This window comes from Microcaecilia unicolor, chromosome 13, assembly GCF_901765095.1.
Source record: "Microcaecilia unicolor chromosome 13, aMicUni1.1, whole genome shotgun sequence".
Classification (NCBI taxonomy): Eukaryota; Metazoa; Chordata; class Amphibia; order Gymnophiona; family Siphonopidae; genus Microcaecilia; species Microcaecilia unicolor.
The window spans coordinates 63,620,457-63,636,085 of NC_044043.1; the positions used below are offsets into that span (position 1 = coordinate 63,620,457).

General features: G+C 41.7%; 1 protein-coding gene across 1 annotated transcript in view; it reads left to right on the forward strand.

The window, feature by feature from the left end:
• The window catches only part of MTHFR (methylenetetrahydrofolate reductase), a 46,397-nt gene that overhangs the window by 28,402 nt on the left and 2,366 nt on the right, over nucleotides 1–15,629 (forward strand). Inside the window, exons 7-9 of the mRNA XM_030186106.1 lie at nucleotides 1,318–1,452; nucleotides 6,416–6,596; nucleotides 15,435–15,617. Of these exons, the coding sequence (XP_030041966.1) occupies nucleotides 1,318–1,452; nucleotides 6,416–6,596; nucleotides 15,435–15,617 (499 nt within the window). The remainder of the gene's footprint in view (nucleotides 1–1,317; nucleotides 1,453–6,415; nucleotides 6,597–15,434; nucleotides 15,618–15,629) is intronic.

A 15,629-nucleotide genomic window follows, 5' to 3' on the forward strand; every position in this document is an offset into this window, starting at 1 on the left:
GGGTGCACTCAACTAGGGTCAAGCGGCATCACATGCTGAGGTTTGTTTGGTGTCTTTGCAGAGCAACCAAGTGGGCCTTGGTACACTCTTTTACGAGGCATTGTAGATTTATTATTATTTATTGGGATGGATGTGGCGGCTTGTCAGGACGTGACCTTCGGGGCGTCTGTGATTACCTCTGGGGTGGATGTTGCCTGTCGCACTAGAGGATTGCTTTGGTACATACCACAAGTCTCTGGATTGATCTGGGGACGCTATGGAAGGAAAAATTAGTTCTTACCTGATCATTTTCTTTCCATTAGTCCCATCAGATCAATCCAGAGGCCCACCCTTGTCTATTACAGAGTGTTGTTCTTTGGGTTTTTTTTGCATGTTCATGCAGTTTTTTTCTTGTTGTTAAGCGTTCCTGCGTTTGGTTAAAAAAACCAAAACAACCCCTCCCCCCCCCCCCCCCCCCCCCCAACAATGTAACCTACAGGATTTAGGGATAATCATTACACAGTACTTATATATCCCGCGTGGGCGGTTGAGGTGCTCCATTTGGAGCTTAGGAGCAGGAGAGTATGCAGCTTGGTTGGTTCTTGGAGTTCTCTGCTTTGGTATCGACAGTACTGAGGAGAAGCTAGCTGCACATCAGGTAAGAACTAATTTTTCCTTTTTTCCCCCCCATCCATTTATATACTAGTGAACTTTAGGTCCGTTACATGTTGAATCGTGCACTAATGTTGCCATTAACATGTGGCCATAAAAAAAAATCAACAAAAAAAATTACTGCATGAGCATTTCCTGCCACCCTTTTTGTAGGCAGTTAGTGCATGCTAATGTGGATGCACAAACTGATTAGTGCAGGAACACACACTCTGCCCCTTGACACGTCGCTCCAAAAAAACCCCAACAAGCTAATATTAATGCTTGCCACTCTGTCTGTAAACAGGCCTGTTCAGGGTTAATTGTCTACAAATTTTTATTGTGCTCCCAGAACTTGTAAACTCAAAATGTTTTCTCCTAGCTAAGGCTTGAGTATTTCACGAATGTCCTTGCTGCAGCCAAACAGCTCCCAGTATATCTTTGGGGAGCAACTTTGTAATGCTTATTTTAGTTTCCTCTCGGAGTCAAATCAATAAACCTATCCCAAATGAGAATTGCTCTTTTAATCTAACATGTTGTGTGAGAGAGAGAATTGATAAAACTACCTTTTGACTAAAAACGTTGGGAAAAAAACTGCTTTTAAAGAGTGCTTCTCTTCTCTACAGCAGAGCATTGCCCTTGCTGTCTTCAGATTTGTCATTTTCCTAAAATTATTCTGGTTCTCACCAGGCGTCCTCTACCTTGGGCAGTCAGCGCTCACCCCAAGAGAAGAGTGGAAGATGTTCGGCCCATTTTCTGGGCTTCTAGACCAAAGAGCTATATCTACAGAACTCAAGAGTGGGATGAGTTTCCAAATGGTCGCTGGTGAGTGTCTAGCTAAGGTCTGATGCTAGTGCTACAGAGTAAAAGTAGAAGTAATCTGATATATAGAATAGAAATGAACCCCTTCTACGTTTTGGTATTTATTGTATAGAGCTGATTTTAGGAGGGAGCTCAGGCTTGGAGGGCTCAGGTATTTGGGAGAAGGGTAGACAGCATTACTACAGAAAAGTGCAAGGAGATATCACAGATAAAGTGGCTCGTGGCCCCTTATGGAATTACAGGGTTTTTTTTTTTTTTTTGAGGTGTGGGCTTTTGAAGACAAGAGTCTTTGTGGCTTTTTAAAAATTTGTTTTTTCAAAAATTATAACATCAAAGACATACTTTGAAAAGGAAATAATGCATCACATCTTAAAAAAACGAAATAGGAAATAAAACAAAAGATGTCTTTGCTACTTAGCCCACACTAAGGCAGAATCAAGAGGAAAAATACCAAAGGAGGCTGGACTAAAAAGAGGCTTGATTTGGATTTAGTGGCGATCACAGAGACAATGGTTCACAGAGAACCATGTCTGGGATATAGTTATACCTGGCTATAATGTGTTCAGGAAAGACAGAGTAGGAAGAAAGGGAGGAGGAATGGTATGTTAAAGATAATATTGAAAGTAAAAAATACCCACAGATCGGATTCACTAAATAAAATAATGTGGAAAAACCACAAAAAATACTGTGAATCAATGTAGTAGCACACCCATTCTTTCAGCAAGGAGGAAAAAGACCTCACCCAACTGTGGCCAGCAACGGCATATGAAACCGAACTGCAGAATCAGCTGATCAATGTGCACACAGTTAAAAAAGTAATTACTGGTCAACATAACATCACTTTGTATTTGTTCTTTACCAGAATTGGCGAACGCCTTACGGTATTATGTAAGCCATATTGAGCCCGCAAATAGGTGGGAAAATGTGGAATACAAATGTAACAAATTAAAAAAAACCTCCTGTAAAGTTGTGGGGGAAAGGGATGATCCTACAGTAGGTTGTCTCTTTCAAAGGGAAGAGCTTCCATCTGTGATTACTAAATACTCAAACATTTTAGGAATAGCATTTATTCCTGTTCAGGAAATCCTCTTTAGGGATCCCATCCTAGAAGGCAGTAGAAAGCCCTCACAGTATTTTTCTTTACATCTAGCCATACAGGTTCTTTATGACTGAGTGATACAGTACTGAAACAGAGTGGGTAGATCCTTGGCTGAACTCTATCCTTTTAGTGTGAGTAATGAGGAAAACCTAAAACAACCTAAAGATAACAACAGTAACTCCTCAGGGATCAGTGTGGTGAGATTTAATATTCCAGCCTCTGACAGCACTCATTCAGCTGTCACAGCATACTATAGCCTGAGGAGGGTGAAACTGGTTGAACTGGAGCTGGATATGGCTATGGCATTTGATTGAGCTGGGGATTGGAGTATTGAACAGTGTGACTGCTGTTGCTGAAGAAAGTTTGGTGGCAATTTGGAATTTGTTGGAGAGATTCTGTTGAAGCTCTCTGTAAGTTTGTACTTTTGAGCTATTTAGAGTTTTTAAAGATACAGAAACAAATTTTTAAAAATTGGGATATAGTCAGTGGAGGGGTTGGGGGGAGGTTGTATGTGGGGGTTAAGGGGGAGGAGTACGAGGGGAAAGGTACACTGCATATTATAGGTAGGAATAACAACCAGCTCACTCATAAGATATTTCTTGCCCCTCACAATGCTAGGGGAGAGAGGGTGGCTGTGAGGAGGCAAATAGAAAGCTGATGGTGTGGCCAAGCCCAAGCAATACTATGTGAGATGCCTTTCTTCTCCTCTTGGACTATCTTATCTCTATGTATGCTGCAGAATATATTGTAAGCTGGCAAAGTAGGGGATTGGAAGGGAGGGTGGGGAAGAGGTAAAGGGATAATACAGATAAAAGTTTGAGGGCAGTAGCCCTAGCTGGTATTTGTGGGATGGGAATTAGGGTGTGTTCAGACGAAATGTGAAATATGGAGGTGTTTGTGTGGCTTTTGAGCATTAAAGAGTTGAAACACAATTGGATCCTGGGGGGGCTATCAGAGTCCAGGCCCCTGGGGAATCATAGCATCGAGGCCGTTTAGATGCTTAGGGGGGATATCAACAGGGGGTGGGAAGTTGGGGGTTAAGGATGGACTTATATATAAAATATTGATGATAGATATCTGTTGAGCAATGTGTTGGATTACTATTGCAATGACTGTTTCTGCAATATTGAATTGTCTGTGATTTTCGGATGTCATCAATAAAAAAAGTGTTGAAACATAAAAATTGGGATATACAGTGGGGGAAATAAGTATTTGATCCCTTGCTGATTTTGTAAGTTTGCCCACTGACAAAGACATGAGCAGCCCATAATTGAAGGGTAGGTTATTGGTAACAGTGAGAGATAGCACATCACAAATTAAATCCGGAAAATCACATTGTGGAAAGTATATGAATTTATTTGCATTCTGCAGAGGGAAATAAGTATTTAATCCCTCTGGCAAACAAGACCTAATACTTGGTGGCAAAACCCTTGTTGGCAAGCACAGCGGTCAGACGTCTTCTGTAGTTGATGATGAGGTTTGCACACATGTCAGGAGGAATTTTGGTCCACTCCTCTTTGCAGATCATCTCTAAATCATTAAGAGTTCTGGGCTGTCGCTTGGCAACTCACATCTTCAGCTCCCTCCATAAGTTTTCAATGGGATTAAGGTCTGGTGACTGGCTAGGCCACTCCATGACCCTAATGTGCTTCTTCCTGAGCCACTCCTTTGTTGCCTTGGCTGTATGTTTTGGGTCATTGTCGTGCTGGAAGACCCAGCCACGACCCATTTTTAAGGCCCTGGCGGAGGGAAGGAGGTTGTCACTCAGAATTGTACGGTACATGGGCCCATCCATTCTCCCATTGATGCGGTGAAGTAGTCCTGTGCCCTTAGCAGAGAAACACCCCCAAAACATAACATTTCCACCTCCATGCTTGACAGTGGGGACGGTGTTCTTTGGGTCATAGGCAGCATTTCTCTTCCTCCAAACACGGCGAGTTGAGTTCATGCCAAAGAGCTCAATTTTTGTCTCATCTGACCACAGCACCTTCTCCCAATCACTCTCGGCATCATCCAGGTGTTCACTGGCAAACTTCAGACGGGCCGTCACATGTGCCTTCCGGAGCAGGGGGACCTTGCGGGCACTGCAGGATTGCAATCCGTTATGTCGTAATGTGTTACCAATGGTTTTCGTGGTGACAGTGGTCCCAGCTGCCTTGAGATCATTGACAAGTTCCCCCCTTGTAGTTGTAGGCTGATTTCTAACCTTCCTCATGATCAAGGATACCCCACGAGGTGAGATTTTGCGTGGAGCCCCAGATCTTTGTCGATTGACAGTCATTTTGTACTTCTTCCATTTTCTTACTATGGCACCAACAGTTGTCTCCTTCTCGCCCAGCGTCTTACTGATGGTTTTGTAGCCCATTCCAGCCTTGTGCAGGTGTATGATCTTGTCCCTGACATCCTTAGACAGCTCCTTGCTCTTGGCCATTTTGTAGAGGTTAGAGTCTGACTGATTCACTGAGTCTGTGGACAGGTGTCTTTCATACAGGTGACCATTGCCGACAGCTGTCTGTCATGCAGGTAACGAGTTGATTTGGAGCATCTACCTGGTCTGTAGGGGCCAGATCTCTTACTGGTTGGTGGGGGATCAAATACTTATTTCCCTCTGCAGAATGCAAATAAATTCATATACTTTCCACAATGTGATTTTCCGGATTTAATTTGTGATGTGCTATCTCTCACTGTTACCAATAACCTACCCTTCAATTATGGGCTGCTCATGTCTTTGTCAGTGGGCAAACTTACAAAATCAGCAAGGGATCAAATACTTATTTCCCCCACTGTAGTTGTGACACTTGATGTAAAAACATAGGGGTGATAATGACGCGCTTTTGATCTAGATGCTGAAGGTTTTTTAAAACCTATTTGTACACTGGTTAGTGTAGCTCTCAATTTTCATAAATAAGTATTTAAAAAAATAAATGACGATGATACAAATTCTATTTTATAAAGCTGCATAATGGGGGTAATTTTCAGCAGAAGCTGTAGTAGAGGGAATCCAAAGCACACACAAAGGAGCAACAAACCCCCAAAAAGTACAAGAAGCCTTCAAGAGTGGGGTGGCAAGTCAGTATTTTATTGATTAGACTCAACAAAAGTCTGTGTTTTGGTCTTGCAAAGGTCACAAAATCCAAGTATTTCAGATAATGGAATAGATGCCGACAAGCTGCATGGATACAAAAAAGCTCCCGCGCAGCAAACACTCTGCTATAGCGCTGCAGAAAATCGCTGCCTTGGTAATCTTCAGCAGCCCACTTCAATACAAAGTACCCACAGACCTTGTACCTAATTTTCAAAATAAGTGTATCCACCTATTTTTCTTTTGAAAATTTATGTACAGATACAAAGGACCCAAAAGAGATTGTATCTGCTTTTTCTGCAGGCAGATTGGATCTTTAAATTTTTGTGTATCCTTTTCCAACTCCACTGTATACCCTACCCTCAGTTCAGCTAAGGTACACATGGTATGGAACACTACATAGATCTGTCTGCATTGAGTGAGGGCAGTTTTTAGACTTTAGTCTGCACGAGTAAATTGCTTTGATAATCACCCTTCAAAGTTTTACAAGGGCCCTGTTTACTAAGGTTCCCTAGCTTAGCATGTGCTAATGCTAGAGACACCCATAGGAATACATGAGTGTCTCTAACATTAGCATGCACTAATTTTTAGTGCGTGCTAAAAATGCTAGTGTGCCTATACATTGGCTTAGTAAACAGGGCCCTTAGTTTTAACTTTGTTTCTTAAACTCAGTTTGATTTATTGCTAGTTATTTGCACAGTGCAGATGCATTTTATGAATTATGTTTGTAAAATAGAGCTTTTGATATGAAAATATTAACATTTTCTCTTTGTACATATATCCAGGGGTAATTCTTCTTCTCCAGCATTTGGGGAGTTGAAGGATTATTATCTTTTTTACCTGAAAAGCAAGTCTCCCCGGGAGGTGCTCCTGAAGATGTGGGGCGAGGAGCTGATGAGTGAAGAAAGTGTTTTTGAGGTGTTTACCCATTACATCTCTGGAGAGCCAAATCGCAATGGGTATAAAGTAAGTGCTGCTGTGAGGAACAGGAAACACATGCAGGCTGGGTCCCTTGGAGACACCTAGTAAGAATTCTGAAGGAAGAATGAATCTCTTCACCAGAAAAAAAAAAACCAAATTAAAAAAATTAGTTCCATGAGAACCATTGATCCTGGGGGAAAATGGATTCTTTGCATTTTCACATTTTAATGAACCAGTTAATAAGCATTTGTGACCCCTAGCCTCATGAATAGGAAATGGCCATATTGGTCTGTATCCTATACAGGAATGGTAGAAAAGGGAGAGGAAAGTAACATAAATTTGGGGCCATAGGTACAGGAAGAGATGTTGTAGAAGTGCCATCTTAGAAAAGGAAGGTGACATTCCCATCTTCCCCAGTGTACAGATCTTTGACACCAGTGGAAGACCTGGATAAAGATCTGGTTTAGGATTTCTGATGGGTGGTACTGGATCTGTTAATTATGAATAGAAGAAGACATCTGAAAACAAACTTGTGACCTTGCTGTACTACTTCAGTTATGTCAGTAAAAGGAAAAAGGGCGGCAGTGGGACTAAGATTGTATGCTTTTATTTATTTGGACTTAATATACCTTTTTCTTCTTACTCAAAGTGGTGTCCATAAAATTACTGTGTGCACAAATAACATAATAAATGAAATGAAAAATATAAAGTGGCATCCAAACACAATAAAAATAAGATTCCTTTGTTGCTAAGATGTTACCTCACTTAGTGAGGTTGCAGAAAATGTATCCATCCACTCCAGGGAACGTGTTAGCAAGGAAGTGGGGGTGGGGGGGGGGATTGTTTTTTTTCCTTATGAAAAAGAGAAATCCATAAATGCTATACGAAAGACTTCAGTATTCATCAAAGAAGTGATTGGAGATGGACCACTGATGGCTGACAAGGTGCTTATAGTAAGCTGTGGAATGTGTTGGTTTTGTGTGTGACAAGAAATGCAATAAAAATTACATTTTGAAAATGAAAAGTTAGGGCTGCGGAGACCCTCAACCCATATGGCACAAAACCAGAAAAAATCTGCACTGGTGATGGCACAGCAGGCCAGTGGGGAGCTGACTAGCCCAAAGAAGGGTAGAAGACCAGGGGAAAAGAGGAAGGGATGTCTCACCCCAGGATGACAGTATAATTTGTGTGCTTCATGTAGCCCAGAGATGATCTAAATAGTACTAGATACTTCATAGTAAGGGGTAAAAAAACAAAAAAAACACTGACATGAGCTAGGAGTCAGAGAGTGGACAAAACATTATAAATGTCCATGAGATGAAAGTCACAGAAAAGCAGAAGTTTGCCTACTCAGGGAGTTCTCAGTAATGTCCAGAAAAGTATGATTATGGCAAAAAGGCTCACCACGCAAACTGATGCAGAGAGCTGTGAGATCTCCCCAGAAGGAACTGCCAGCGAACCAGTGATAGCGTGAGGAGATCCGGTGGTGGTTTGGTGATAATTTCTGACCTGAACACAGCTATGTTAGCTGACCTGAAGGTCAGGTACTAATTCCATATTGCTGAGGTCAGGTAGCATGTAGAGGAGGTAGAGGGGATCTTAAAGGAGCTGGTGGGAACCATAGCAGTTCTAGAAGGTAGATTTGCTGATCTGGCTAAGGCTAATGTGGAGTTTGCTGACAAGAAGAAAGACCTTGAGAATAGAGAGTGAAAAAATAATTGCAGATTTCATGGTGTCTCCAGGCTCCTTAATACCATAACTTTTGATATTGCCACACACATCTCAAGAGCGGTCATGATGCAAGAGGGTGGCCCGGGTGATGAACTTAGAGCATGCCTATTGTGCACTGGGGCCACAGAGGTTGAACAAATCAAGAGATATAGTTGTGTGTTATCCTAACTATACTTTTACAGTGCTGCATATGTCTAGTAGCACTATAGAAATGATTAATAGTACTAGTACTACTACAACTACTTAAGATTAAGTGGCAAAGCAAGCAAGGGTGAATGGACCTTTTCATGTCGAATTCACACAAGGTGGAAATTTTTCACTGATCTAGCAGTCATCACCATTTGAAAGTAATGAGATTTGAGAGAGAACAAAGAAACTGAAAGAAAAAATACCTAGTGCTGCTGGTCATTTCCATTCTGTCTTATAGTCACAATTCAGGGGGAAACTCATATAAATGTGTAAAAAAAAAAAAAGAACCCCAAACAACAACAAAAAAACAATGGAATAGGCTTTGTGGTCCCTTAGGGCAGCAGGCTTTGACATAAGTGTTACCCCAGTGGATAAGTCAAAAGGTGTTAACATAGTAAGCATAGTAGATGACGGCAGAAAAAGACCTGCACGGTCCATCCAGTCTGCCCAAGAAGATAAATTCATATGTGCTACTTTTTTATTTGTACTGTCCTCTTCAGTGCACAGACCATATAAGTCTGGCCAGCCCTATCCCCGCCTCCCAACCACCAACCCTGCCTCCCAACCACCAGCTCTGGCACAGACCATATAAGTCTGCCCAGCACTATCCTCGCCTCCCAACTACCAGTCCCGCCTCCCACCACCAGCTCTGGCACACACCCTTTAAGTCTGCCCAGCACTATCCCCAGAGGCATTTCAAACAAAAAAAAAAAAGTGGCGGAAAAATTAGTTATTATGGTTGGCTCCCAGTTAAGTTTGGGGTTTGATTTTAGTATCACCCCAGTGCCAAAATTAGATAGTACTCAAGGGTGGACTGTAGATCTGGGGATAGGGCCTGTCTCCAGAATTTGCTTAAGATCATAGGGCTGGTTGACATTTGGAGGGCTTTGGGGCTCATTTTCGAGAGAGAAAAACATCTAAAAAGCATCATAAAGCACTATTTGGACATTTTTCTTCTCAAAACGTCCAAATTGGTATTGTCAAAACCTATTTTGCAGGTGCTTTTCTGTGCAATTTGTCTGCAATGCGTCCAGATCACAAGGGGGTATGTCAGGGGCAGGTTTAGGGCATTTCTTACACATGGACATTTTACAGCTATAATGGAACAAAATCAAAACGTCTGGGACTGAAACTTCAGCAGCCTCAGATGATATAGCCAGGTCTGTTAGAGCAGCATGCAGATCCATGGAGTAGTGTAGTGGTTGGTGCAGTGCGCTATGGAGTGGGGAACTCAGATCCCTATCTTCCTCTATCTGTCACACTTGTAGTGGAAACTGTGACCCCTCCCAAAGATGCCAAAACCTTATTGTACCCACATATAGGTGGGTTTTGGAGGGCTCAGGGGACAAGATAAGGGAGCAAAGGGATGTCTGGGAGACCAGTCTACTGAAAATGCTGGCCCCTCCTACATCCCAATGTCTTGATTTTCTATGTTTTGCACTTCGAAAATGGACAAAAAAAAAGGTCCAAAGTACAAACCCTTGTTCAAAACAGTATTACAAAAAAATATATATAGACTTCTGCTTTTTTTGAAAATAAGCTTATTTCTTGTTCGGATTTGGGATGTTTTGCACAAAACATACAAAGTCTGACTTTTTTTTAGTTGATGCAGAAGTGTTTTCTCAAGTACAGGGGGGATATCAAGGAATATGTGCAGCATAATGATATGTGGGAGGTGACCCTGAGAACGCTCTACAATGGCTAAATGCGGTAATCAGGAGGAAGTTACTAATGTGGGCCTCCAGGAAGAAAAAAAAGTGGACTATAAGGCTATGTCAACATAGTGCAGAATAAGAGAGATGGGACATCCAGGGGAAGCTGGCAGCAATGAGGGACAAACTGAGAGCACGTCTTGTGGAAGGATGTTTAATTTCAGTCTGAGAAAATTGAAAATAATGCTGCTGCTTTTTTAAGTTTTAGAAACAAAATCCCGCAATACAATAGCATATAACATATACTGTAACTCTTTAGTACGTGGCATTGTCACATCATGAAAATTCTGTCAATGAGTTCCCCTCTCCCTCCCCAAGCCAATCAAAGGAATCAAGGTTGGTGCTTATGCCATTTTTCAACTTTGCTGGAATTGGGGATGAGTGAGTTTAGCACTCGGGTAGCGCCAGAAGTCCTGTAAAGCCACTCAATATAGTCCTCCCAGATCTTGCAAAATTGGCATGCTGTAAGTTTGTAGACATCTAGTAGACATGATTTACTTGTATATGAACCTTAGAAAGTCCAGGGATATCCTGCTGCTTCCAAGATGAAGCCAAAACTAGGTGGCTAGCTGTTAAAATGTGATGCACCAGCCACCATATTCAAAACAACAGTCCTCTGGAAACAATACTTCTAATGGGGAATAAAGCAAATAAGATGCTAGGTGGCCTGTGATAGAGTGGTAGCCTTCAATGATGGGGAAGGAAACAGTTTATTTCATAGGCAATTAGGATTCAGTTTGGAAACTTTACACTTCATGTGTGCAAGGGGTAGAGGAGTATGTGAGGGACCACCTGGGAAGTCTAGTCCTCCCAAAGGTCAGTGAAGAAGACGGGGGGATGTTGAAGGTGGAAATTACTGAGGATGAGCTCCTTATAGCCATTAAATCTCATAAAACCAAGCAACCTCTGGGCTTGAATGGGCTTTTGTCCAAGGTACATAATAATAAAGCACTTGCAGCACTGATTACTTCATTATCATTGGGGTTATTCAGAGGTGTACTGGACGGGGCTTAGGGATGTGGTTTGGCAGCAGCAAGGGACATAGCTAGGATTGCTGTGATACACAAACTTGCTAAAAAGAGCCTTCCCTCTGTGGTTTCTACAGGCTCATATCATTGCTAAATATTGATGTTTAAAACTCTTTGAAAAGATATTGACTACAAGACGAAATATATTTGTAGCCAAACTGTTTTGTTATGACCAGGTAGGTTTTATGAAAATCTGATTTGGGGGATGCGGAAGGGTGGCTGAGGCCGTCCTCTCCTTTTCCTCTCTGTGGACACTGAAAAGGCATATGACTGAGTGGAGTGGGATTATATGTTGTGGATGTTGGAGAAGTTTGGATTATGCCTGCATTTTATGACTTGGGTGCATGCAATGTATAAATCCTCTTAAAAAAAAAAAAAAAAGAGGGCCTAGATTAACGGTAGTTACTCTGAGGCTTTTTCTCTGGGAAGAGGGACCAGACAAGTCTACCCTCTCTTTCCATTATTTATATTGGAGCCTCTGGCAGCAAAAATTAGCGCTAATAAGATAGTGAAGGGATTTACAGTTGGAGTGGAGGAATTATGAAATTAGTCTATTTGCTGACAATATCGTTTCTTAAGCTATCTGCATACAATCCTCCAGTGGTGATCAAACTTTTCTGGTTTTAAAGTAAACATTTCTAAGTCTGAAATTCTTAATTTAACACTTTGAAAATGTCATTTTGGGGATGTAGCTGTCTGCTGATAAGTCACAATTGTGTTCTTTGAATATTCCATCTCTTTATGTAGAAATATCTAAAGATCTTGAGAGAAGGTCTAGGATAGACCTGTCCTGTATGAGTTGCATAACTTGTAATAAAATGGTTACCCTTTCATGCTATATTTATCTTTAGTTAATAAGTGGGCTATAAATGATGTAAGTAAATAAATACATAAGTAAATCACTCTAAAATCTTGCCGAGCCCTCATACCTGAAAAAGATTTGAAGAGACTCCAAAGAGCGATCTCGGTTTCAATTGGGAAAGGTGTCCATATAGGATGACAGGAAAAATTGGCTGCCTCCATAAGAAAGATAGGGGGATGGGAGTCCCTGACTTTGGTCAATTACTATCTGGCAGCCCTCTGCAGCTTCTGCGTCTGCTCCCTCTCAACTTCTGTGCTGGGAGGAGGGGCCAAGAGGGAGCCAATCAGCATTTGTTTGGGTTTTTTTTTCCAGGGGGTCACTTTTTTTTGTCGGGAGCCACTTACCGCATACCCCTTGGGATACACATACCATATGTTGGGAAACAGTGCTCTGCAGGTTGTCCAGAGATGAGAGAGGTCCACACATGTTTGCTCGTCTGTTTAGTATAAGGTTAGCAAGTTATTTAAGATTGTTGTATATTCTGAGTCTCTCCTTACTGCTTGTCTACGTAAATACTGAGGAGCTGAATTGGATGTAAAGAGAGATATGTCTCAGTAGTTTTCAGTTCTCTATCTCCACCTGCTGGTTGATAGAAACAACTATCCCACAAGTTCTGGAATAGTGGGATGAACTAATGGAAAGAAAATTCAGGTAAGACCTAATTTTTCCTTTGAGCTGTGAGAGGAGTGGCTAAATTGACTAATATGGTAAAAACTGTTTATAAGGTTCTCTGTAGGTAGTATGTGATGCCTGTGAAATTGCATAAAATCTATAAGTCGGTGGCCAATAAATGTTGGCGAAGCTGTGGGCAAGAAGGAACCTTTATACATATTTGATGGGAATGCCCAGGAGTATGAAAGCTGTGGTCAAAATTTGCTGATCACTGTGGGAATTGCAGGGGTCACAATTCAAAAGGACTCTAAGGTTTTTTCCTCTGAAGTATGGGTGCTACATAAATTGCTTGTCTGTAGTTCAATGGCCCTCAGATGTGAAATTGCGTAGGCCTGAAGACAACCAAGCTTCCCAGTATTGAGGCACTGTATAGCAGGATGTGAAATGTGTATGCATTCTGGAGGGGGAATAGATATTCAACAGGGACAGGGCCCCATTTCTTTGGTGGGCCACCAATAAGAGACTTGCATGATTACTGTGTAATGGTGATGATTGGAGATACTAGAAAAGTGTATGAGTGGTGGACCAACTCATCAAAAATGAAGATATACAGGGACTGGGGTGGGTCGATGTAGCAACCTTATTGACAGTAGGGAACTTTGTGTAGGAGCTGATTTTGCATATTTACTCATCTGCACTCAAGTACCACAAAAATATGCCTTCTTGCAATCAACTCAGTGAGTTTGTGTGTGTATGTATATATCAGAATGGTGTGAGGGCTTCATCAGAAGTCATAGGAGGCTCAAGAAACTAAATATGTATACGCTGTAAAGAGAGGACGAGAGGGGATATAATAAAGACTTAAATATCTAAAATTGAATAATGCTTAAGAAGAAAGCCTTTTCAATGGAAAACCTGAACGAGGAGTGATAATATGAAGCTCCAAGGAATAGACTCAGGAATAGTGTCAGATTATTTTTTGTGTAAAGAGTGGATGCCTAGAATACCTTCCTGAAGGAGGTGGTAGAGACAAAAACAGTAGCAGAATTCAAACAAGTTGTTAAAATGCATGTTTCAGTGAGCAAGTGGGTGTGTGTGTGTATTTCAGTGTGGGACTGCATGAGTATTAACTAGCTCCTGTGTGAGCTCCAAACTCCATTCTGCCACCTCCACCACCTGCCAGCATCGGACCTCTTCTCCTACCTGCCCAGCATTTCTAAATCTCCTGCACAGTGGCTGCCAGCTTTGTAGTTGAAATCAGAAAGAAGTACTTGATCTCAGATTTTGACAGCTGCAGTACTGGCAGCCAGAAAAGCATAAGATAGGCAGAAAAGAAAAGAATATACTTCAGTTTACATATTGTTTACAAGTATTTATTTTGTATCTGGGGTGCAATGGAGTTACAAGGAGCTGCAGTGGGAATTGAATCCAGTTCCCCTGGTTCTTGGGCCACTGAAGTAAAAGTTAAGCTGCTCCTCCTCTCCAAGACAGAATGACAGGACTAAATAAGCTCCTGCCACTCTGCGGGAGATGCTGACAATAGGGCTGGAAGATGAGTAAGATACTGGGGCTGGAGGCTGACATGGGGCTGAAACTGAAGGGAAGTTTGGTGGTGGTCCCCATTTTGACATCTATGGCTTGATCCTGCCCACCAGATTTGGAGGAGGCAAAGCTTCCCTAACTCTTGTGAACCAGACACTTATGATTGAAGTAGCAGCTGTGTTTGTCTGGCAGGCAGGATGCAAGTAAAATAATAACTAGAAGTCTTAGCACAAATATAGGTACTCTTGTAGCTGGGTCTGTCTAGCAGGCTGTGTGCTTTTATTGTTGGCTGGATCAATGCAACAGCCTAATTAGTGATGATGGACCATCCAGAAAGGTACTGAGTTTTTGGAGACTGGAAGGTCATGCATTGTCTGTGCTACTGCTGGTGACTAGATTATGACAAAGCTTTGTGGATGCACATGGGAAAGGAGGAGGTTGAGGAGGACAAACTAAACAGGAGGTCATGCATGTTCATCAACCTAATGGGGTACAAAGAAGAAAGATGACAAACTGTCTTGGCTAAGGAATGGATTATTACAAGCAATCATGCACTGCAGCTGGGAGCTGCAGTATATCTGTTACAATGCAGACAGCCATAACTGGGCAATCTGGATGAACAGCTGAGTCTTTTTCTGCCATCCTCTTTTACATAACTCAGATGTCACCTGACCCTTTTTCATCTGAAAATAAAGAAATCAATGTAGTAGTCTGGAAGCACATGCACACTGTCAACTTTGAATTATTCTTACATGGGTACAATAGAAGATACCATACAGTCTGAAAATAATTCAGTTTTCAGCGATAGGTAAAGCTTTCCCAACATCTCCATTTATAAAGCAGTAATAGATAATTTAGGGACTAGTCGAAAATCAATGTGGAAAGTAACAGCAATCAAAAGATGTGTACATTGACGTTATTGCTGGTGTTATAGCCTCTGATTAAACCATTATAACTGATATCTGCTAGCTGTAACCTTGGTAGACAAAAATAGATTATCAGGAAGCAAGAAAAATAACATTTCTGTGTTGAATTCAGTATCAATATGAAGAACTTTACACATCTACAGCTCAGGGGCTTCCCATTGGGACATGATTCGCTGAAATCGGATGATAAATGTAGGCAGAGATACATAAGGATTAATAGTATGGCTGGAATGTGCAGTATTATGATGGTCTCTTTTTAGCTGCCTTTTAAAATTCAACAGGTCACCTGTCTGCCATGGAACGATGATCCACTGGCCCCCGAAACCAACCTCATGAAAGATGAGCTGCAGAAAGTGAACAGACGAGGAATCTTGACTATTAACTCACAGCCAAACATAAATGGCAGGCCTTCTGCTGACCCTGTTGTGGGCTGGGGTCCCAGTGGGGGCTATGTCTTCCAAAAGGTAAACGCATCT